The sequence below is a fragment of the Oryctolagus cuniculus genome, chromosome 17, assembly GCF_964237555.1.
Source record: "Oryctolagus cuniculus chromosome 17, mOryCun1.1, whole genome shotgun sequence".
In the NCBI taxonomy this organism is placed as follows: domain Eukaryota; kingdom Metazoa; phylum Chordata; class Mammalia; order Lagomorpha; family Leporidae; genus Oryctolagus; species Oryctolagus cuniculus.
In genome coordinates, this window is record NC_091448.1 from 52,838,418 (window position 1) to 52,846,512 (window position 8,095).

The 8,095-nt window shown below is 54.0% G+C and overlaps 1 protein-coding gene across 3 annotated transcripts; it reads right to left on the bottom strand.

Moving 5' to 3' along the window:
- Positions 1-429: 429 nt before the first annotated feature.
- Positions 430-7,216, bottom strand: RNF222 (ring finger protein 222). Of its 3 annotated transcripts, none has more exons than XM_017349254.3 (3): positions 7,017-7,216; positions 3,504-3,719; positions 430-2,829 (listed from the first exon to the last, which is right to left on the bottom strand). In XM_017349254.3, the coding sequence occupies exons 2-3, from the start codon at positions 3,505-3,507 to the stop codon at positions 2,165-2,167; spliced, it is 669 nt and encodes a 222-aa protein (XP_017204743.1). In that variant the 5' UTR covers positions 3,508-3,719; positions 7,017-7,216; the 3' UTR covers positions 430-2,164. The 3 variants fall into 3 exon arrangements, with proteins under 3 accessions (XP_017204743.1, XP_008268959.1, XP_008268960.1); XM_008270737.4 differs by having other exon boundaries at positions 430-2,853; positions 3,504-3,678; positions 7,017-7,215; XM_008270738.4 differs by having other exon boundaries at positions 430-2,853; positions 7,017-7,215.
- Between the last annotated feature and the right edge of the window lie 879 nt (positions 7,217-8,095).

An 8,095-nucleotide genomic window follows, 5' to 3' on the forward strand; every position in this document is an offset into this window, starting at 1 on the left:
TCTCAAATTGTCTTTTTTTTTTTTTTTAAAGATTTGTTTATTTATGTAAAAGCGTTACAGAGAGGGAGAGGCAGAGGCAGAGGCAGAGAGAGAGAGAGATCTTCGATCTGCTGGTTCACTCCCCAAATGGCTGCAACAGCCAGGGCTAGTCCAGGCTGAAGCCAGGAGCCAGGAGCTTCATCCTGGTGATCTACCACGTGGGTGCAAGGGCCCCAGTTCTTGGGCCATCTTCCACTGCGTTCCCAGGCCATTAGCAGGGAGCTGGATTGGAAGTGGAGCAGCCAGGATTCAAACTGGCACCTAAACGGGACACTGGCTTAACCCACTATGCCACAGCACTGGCCCCTCAAACTGTCCTTTTCATCTGGGGTGAATTATCCTACAACCCCAAGCCCAGAGCTTCCCCTGTGCATTGCAAAGTCTCTGGAATCTTTGAGAAAATATATACCTTTATTTAAAAAAAAATCGTTTCAACATTCTTTGAAAATAGAAGAAGTTCCACCTGCAAGTCACTGCTGACCAATACAAAAACACAGCAGGAATTTTGAAAGAAGCTCTCAGCAAAACAACAGAACCAGAAAAGACTAGAATCGGGTTCCCAGAAGCTTGGGACCCTGCTTAAACAGCCTGGATAAGGTTAAAATGGACTCACTCAAGTCTTTGTGAAGTTAACATTTTTATTCCTATAATAAATATCCCCCTCCCCCTGCCCTGCCGCACCCTGCCGCCATGGAACCCACCTGTATCCCCTCCCCTCCTGTAGCACCTGGGCTGTCCTCCAGTCTGGAAAAGAGCCTAAAGAGCCCCTCAGCCCTTTAACAGCCCTCCCCATGACCCAGGAGCCCCGGCAGTGTGGACCCTATTTCCTGGAGCTCCCCAAGTGGCCACCACTGCAGGCACAGAGGGATTAGGTAAGAGGGTACAGGTGGTGGAGGCTCAGCTGCCCGCACACCTGGGGAGCAGACCTCCACCTGTGTGTGAGCTGGGCTGGAAGATTGTTTGCCATTGTAAGGCATTGGTGGACTGACTGGGCCTCCATAAACAGTAGCTGCTCCCTAAATGACCCACTCCTCAAGTGAGACCTGGTCTAAGGCTTTTCCGGGGTGGGGCCCCCAGCGTGGCATCCCCAGGTAAGAGGCCTTGGCCCACAGCTGACAGCACCTAGGTTTCAGCGTCCCTGACAAGCCCAGCTCCTTCCTTCCCCACCCTCCTCACCCAGCCCAGCCTGAGAATCCACCTCGGAAACTGGCCCAGCTGGTGCGGCCTCTAATGAATGGTTGGGTCATGGGGAGGAGGAGCCCGGGCTGGGAGGGAGGCTGGAGCCCCCAGGGGTTAATTTGCCCACATAGTTCTCAGCTGACTCAAGTCTCACCTGTCAGGCTTCCCCACCTCTTCCTGCCTTCCTGTGCAGCTTTAAGAACCCAGGACTCAAAATCTAGACCCCGTCTTCGTGCCTAGGGGAACCCCTGGTTCTGTCTGGGCCACTCCAAGCCCTGGTTTCTGACGTGGCTTCAGCTCTCAGGGAAGATTTTCTACAGCCTTTCCCCAGAAATCCTGGGCCAGCACCTCTCGCCAGCTTTTTTCTAGGGAAGGCCTTCCAGGTTGGCAGGTTGGAGACAGGGATGACTTGGGGCTGGAGTACCATGAGGTTCGTGTGCCTGGGCCCCTGCACCGCCCCTTCTGTCTGTTCTGGGGACAAGCTAGGGAGGTTCTGCTGGTGGGCCGTGTGCGCCAGGACCTTGGCCAGCACAGCTTCCTTGTGTCTGGCCTGGGAGGCCCACCTGGCTGCCAGTAAGTCACCGGGCAGGTGAGGTCTATGCCTCAGGTGACCCTGCCAGAGAGCAGTGATCCACCACCTCCCAGCCTGGTCAGTTCCAGCCTACAGGAGGGGAGGAGACACACAGAGGGCCGCGGCTCAGCCCCGCCTACCTCCCTGTCATGCCTTAGCCCTTGATGGGATGGGAAGCCCCTCACGGAGAGAACCATCACAATTCCAATCCAATCCCATCTCTACTCTCTCTCCTCCCAGATCCTGTCCACCCTTCAGAGCTTCCTATACTGGGTCTGCTGGAGGCCCCTTCTGCCCCCTCCCAAGCCACATCCATCCCAGCCACGGAGCTGGCAGCTTCCTGAGCAGCTTGGCTGTCCCTGCATGTGCCACCGCTCATGCCTGCTTCCTCACCAGCAGCACCCAGGGCAGGATGGCGGCCACCACGGCCACCACGGCAATGAGGGTGATAAGCAGGAGGGCCCGGGAGCGGCAGCAGAAAGAGCGTGTGGAGCTGGGTGCCGGAGAGGCCTCTGAGAGCTCGGCCAGGCTGCGCCGTGGCAGCACGCTGTCCTGCTCCCCCAGCGGCATCCCGTGGCGGCTGATGACGAAGATCTGTGACTCCCGGGGCAGGCTGGGCAGCAGGTCCAAAGGCAGCTGGGCCCCCTGCCCCGGGCTGCCCGGCAGTCTCGCCTGGCTAGGGTTGTGTCTCCAGACCGGCTGGGAGATGGCCAGGGGGTTAGTGTGGCCCAGACTGTCTGGTGGGAGCACCGAGGGCAGGCCCACAGGCACGGCCAGGGTCTGTGAGCTCTTGTCCAGCATGGAGGGCCAGCGGGAGCTCTTCTTGCTGAGGAAGGTGACGTAGCGGCAGATGGGGCAGACGATGGTCCTCTGAACCTGCCCGTCCACTCGGGTGGACAGCAGGTACTTGACGAGGCAGTCATGGCAGAACACGTGGCCGCAGCTCAGCGTCCGGCTGGCGCCGTCTAGGTCCCGGAACTTCTCGTAGCACACGGGGCATTCGCTGCCCGAGCTGTCCTTGCTCTCCCCTTCTGACATGGCTGCCCGGAGAAGGCAGGACTTAGCTGGGGGTGGGGGGAAGGGTCATGAACCTCGGGCCTTTCTGGCCTTCCCTCCCCTCCACCTCCACCTCCACCTCCCTGGCTTCCCTATCCCTTCTGCTGGGCACAGCCTCTTCTTCCTTTTCCTCCTGCTCTTTCCTTTTCTGCTGCCCCTGCTCAGTGGTCTACTTCAGTTAAACCAAGACCCAAGACCTAGAGCCCAAGACCCTTAAGAGGAGACGAGCAGGTGCTTCTGGGAGGGGTCTTTGGGAGGTGGATACCAAGAGACCCCAGCCGATGGGCTCGGGGAGAGGTGTGTGCAGTGAAGGAGGGTACCTGAAAGACCTGATGCCTCACCTCAACTGTGACTGGCCCTCAGGGTGAGGTCATCACCTCACCTTTTCCTGGTTCTATGCTGGAAATGAAGACAGGAGGCCCCAGTTCCCAGGGCAAGCAGGTGCCTAAGATGACCCACACCCAGCGTCAGTCCAGTCCCCAGCTTGGGCCTGTACCCAGAGTGGCCATTTCCCAGAAAAGCCCTGCTCTTCCTTCCGCTCCCTCCTAGCTGGGGCTGGCTGACACACCGGGTTTCATCCAGCTGTTAGACTGTGCGCCTCTGTGCTAAGTGCAGCCATAAAGCAATGACTGTTTTGAAAATAAAGCTCAGAACTTACACATCCAAATGCCTGCTGGCCCTCCGAGTGGTTAGCTCAGGAAGCTGTGGGCTCATTCCTCCGCCCACCACAGCTCGGTCATTCTTCAGATTCTTCATCTGGGGCTGCCTGGGGCAGTGAGAGAACCTTCTGCTTAACCTTGGTGAAGGCAGATATTCATCCTTTGAGGATACGTCTGGTAAATTGGAAATGGCCAAAAGTCACCGAGAGCCAAGTCTGGGGAGTGAGTAAATGAGTGATTGAGTGGCATGAGACTGAAATCAAAGATACAGACACACTCTAAAAGGCAAGGTGAGTTACAAGTAGAAGTCCCCAAGGTGTTCTCAGCACAAGTGTTGCACTCAGTGCCTGACTTCGAAGGGAAAGACCTGCTTGGCCAAGTGGTTAGGTCTTCGTTTAGAGGTCCCCGTGTCACAACTATGTTGTCTAAACTTATCTAGAACTTTCTAAAGAGGGAGGACAAGTTATTGAAATATTCTTCCACCAACGCCAGAGTCCAAAGACTCTAGGATGCACTGACAACGTATGAGGATATGTCAAAAAGTTTGTGGGAAAATGGAATTAAGGGGCCAGTGCTGTGGTGTAGTGGGTAAAGCCACAGCCTACCACACCAGTATCCCATATGGGACAGATTCATGTCCTGGCTGCTCCACTTCCTATCCAGCTCCCTACCAATGGCCTGGGCAAAGCAAAATAAAATGATGCAAATGTTGGGGCCCCTGTCATCCATGTGGGAGAGCCAGGTGAGTCTCCTGGCTCTTAACTTTGGCCTAGCCCAGCCCTGGCCGTTGAGGCCATCTGGGCAGTGAACCAGTGGATGGAAGATCTCTCTGTCTCTCCCTCTCTTGCTATACTGCTTTCAAATAAATAATAAATAAATATTGAAACAATACTAAAAATAATACAATTAAAAGACAAGTTTATTTTGGTAAAAAAAATGGAAACCCTTGCAGTTTTTCGTAATATGCATTTTCCATAAAGTTTTCAAATATCCCTTGTACACATGAATTTTGAAAGTTTCTTTCTCCAAAATAAACGAACTTTTCCATGCTACATTTAATTCACCTTTTGGAGTACCCTTACAGAGCTCTGTGGAAGCCCCAGACCTGGGTGATGATGTAATGGAAACAAGATCAATTATTAGGCAGGACAAACTGTAAAGACAACAAATCGTTTGTAATCACTTCTCCTTATTGCCTTCCTTCCAAATCCATTTTTTCCAGGTTGAAAATGCCCCATACCTAAGAAAGAGCGACATTTGCAGGGGTTTCCTGTCTAAGTCTCCGGGGGTCCTCAGCGTGGTCCCCAGGCTGGAAAGGGAGTCGAGTGCTCAGACTTGGGGGCTGGGTTCCAATCTTTGATACACTCATTACTGTCAGTGTAACCTTGGCCAAGGTACTTCACCTCTCAGCTTCAGTTTCCCATCTGTAAGATGAGGCTGATAATAGAACTACTTCCTCTCAGAGCTGTCTGGCACACAGGAAGTGCTCAATAGATAGTAGGTGCCATTATACTGGTGGAAACCCCTCTCCTAGCCCCCAAGGCAGTTATGGTGTCTGCTTTCCCCTCCTTCCTTCTTGTCCCCAAATGTTCTTGACTGCGGATGACTGGGGAAAAAAAATCACATCCTCTCCACAGAGGGGCAGCTTGCCTCAAATCAGGATAACTGAATACAACAGTAATTAGATAGCTGATGGGTAGTGGGCCAAAATGAAGATGGTAACTTCAGTGTTTCTCAGTTGTTCTCATAGCACACACTTTGCAAATGTTAATATCCGGGGTTAATATCAGGATGACCATGATTTTCTTCAGGCAACCAACTACCAACATGTTATCCTGCATTTCCAAACTCCCACAGGTGTATGGTGGGCAAATCTACCCATCCATCCATCCCTCCACCCATCCATCCAATTATTTGACAGATACTTACTGAGTAACTGCTACATGCTAGGTACTGAGCTATTGGACTGATCAAGAAAGTCCTGTATGAAACTTTAGAGCCTGGTGGACATAAGAGATCATTATAAATAATGACAGGTGATCAATAGCTTGAGTTGTTTGGATAACTGAGAAGTAGGATTCACAGTAGGCAGGAGGACAAGAGGATTTGAAAGGACTTCAGTGTCACTCAAGCAAACAGCCTGGTTGTTTAGATGAGCAGAGCCCAAGGTCACCAGGGAGGATGATGGAGAGGGAGAGGGAGAGGGAGATGGCAGAGACGGAAGATGCTGTGAGTGATGGAAGATTCTGAGAATCGACTGCTAGACTGGGTGACCAGCTGACGGCAGCAGCAGTGATAGGAGCACTGTCCTTGGGGTGAGCAGTGGGGAAGAGGTGAGCTTCTACTTCACATTCAAGTTCAAGGAAAAGTAGAGGGAATCCAGGGAGTGCCTGAGACAGCCTAGATCCCTGCCGAGGTGAGGGCCGCCCTGCACACTCCTTTCCCCGCAGCTGTGCCATGCACGCCGGGCAGTGCCGCCTCCTTCCCACCTTCCTTCCGCCTCCCTTGCTCACTTGTTCTCTGACCCCTCCCTCCTCGTGTCTCTCCCTTTCCCTTAGTGCCGCACATTCGATTCTCCATCCCCGCGCTCCTCTGATGGGCCTGCCTCTGCTGGGGTGAGGGAGGGGGCAGCAGCAGAAACGCCAGGTCCGTGCTGCCGTCTGCCAGGTGCTGTAGGCCTGGGGCATCCCCATAGCACCTCAGGAGCCTGAGGGGAAGAGGAGGACGGGGACGTCGTTCTGGGTGAGCTGGGACCAGGGCTGTGCTAATCATAAATAATTACAACAGCGGCCATTTATTGAACACTAATTACGAGCTTGGCATTTTGCGTGCCTTCCTCGTTGACTCCTGACAACAACTCTGGGAGGTAGATATTATCTCTGTGTTGCCAAGGAGGAAACTGAGTCCCAAGGCTTCTGAGTGAAGTCACTTGCTCAAAAATCACACTGCTAGCTAGCACAGGGCAGACCCAGGATTCGAACCCATGCTCTGTGCCTTTACCTCATAGGGGACTCAGATGGGCCTTTCAGACGTGGGTCAAAGGAGTAATGAAGAAGCTTGATGGAGAAGTGACTACAAGCTTCTCTCCATAGAGGGACCCTAAACAGGGTTGTCCCTCCGGCCACTTGTGGGGCAGGGAAAGACTTTGGCTGGCCCATGGGAGCAGATCTTGTAGTGTTCCAGTGCCCAGCCTCGCCCACGGCCGCAGCCTGTTTTGAGAACAGGGCAGGGGTGGAGTGGATATCACCATCCCAGAGAAACCACCCCTCTCCGGACAGTGAGCCCGTGAGGCAGAAGTGACACTTTCAGGACCTGAGGTTCCCTCCCAGAACCCCAGCACAAGGCCCTGTAGCTTCAGTTCTGACTGCTTTCCCACTCGTAGGTACCACTCACATTCTCTGTCCCTCTCACACACATACCTGCATCATTCACACTTCAGTCCGGAACACTGCCAAGCCCCCGCCTCCCTCTCCTGCTCCCCACCCCCCTCCAAGCCGGGCCCCTGGACTCACTTGGGCCGGGACCAGCCAAAGCAGCATTTGCCTTCCTTCTCCCCCGGGGGCTTCTACAGAGCCGATGGATCGGAGGCAGCCAGAGGTGCTGGGCAGCCGGCTCGATCTCCTCCAGCCGCTGTCAGAGCACCTGCCACCCTGGCATCTTCTAATGACTGAGCAGCCGGGGACAGCACCGCCAAGTGAATGCTGCCCAACCCGTTTGGGGCCAGGAGGCTCTTGGCGTTGCCCAGGGGTTTGGCAGCTGCTGTAGTCAGGTGACCTTGACAAGGATGCTAGGATCGGAGCCCCTGGCCTGAGGAGGAGCTGGGGACAGGAGGGAATGGGACAGGTGCCTGAGAGATTCTGAGGGTCTTACAATGGAAACAGGGTCTCCCCATCCCGCTCCCCACCCCCAAATAGTCCTTCCCACCCCTTGCCCATTTTACAATCCCCACCTTTTCCTGGAGAACCCCATACACATGCACACATTCACTCCTTGTGCAGGTGAAGGGGTCAGGGAGGCTGTGGCACACAAAGTCACATCCTAATGTGTGTGATATGGCTTTGTGCCTGCGTCATGCCTCAAACATGCCTGAAAGACCAAGTGCCACTGGCAGAGAATGCTGCTGGTAGGACACCAGCTAGTTGGTGCCCGCACGTGTGCAGAAAGCAGGCCCTGTCGCCACGGGAAACAGGCAGGTCTCCCCAGCGTCTGTATCTGATGCTGTGACAGCAACAACATGCTAAAATCTGTAGAGAAATCTGGAAGGAAACACGTCAGACTTAATGGTATTTCTCTCTGGAGGGACTTAGCAAATTCTGTGGAGTGGTGATACTAGATTTTCCACCCTGAATGTATGTTTCTTCAGTGATAAGGAAAAAGGAAGGAGCAAAGCCAGGGGAACTGGATATCACTGGGCGGGAGTGGGGGGAGTTCCTCTTAGAAGGCCCCCTCATCAGTCTCCTTCTAAAGGAAAAAAAGTAGGCTTTGAGATCCAAGGCACAGCCAACCATGGGTGTGACCCCCTTGGACGATCCAGGGTGACCCCTCTTCTGCTTGATCACCATGGCCTTGGCCTTGAAGCTGGTTAGGTGGA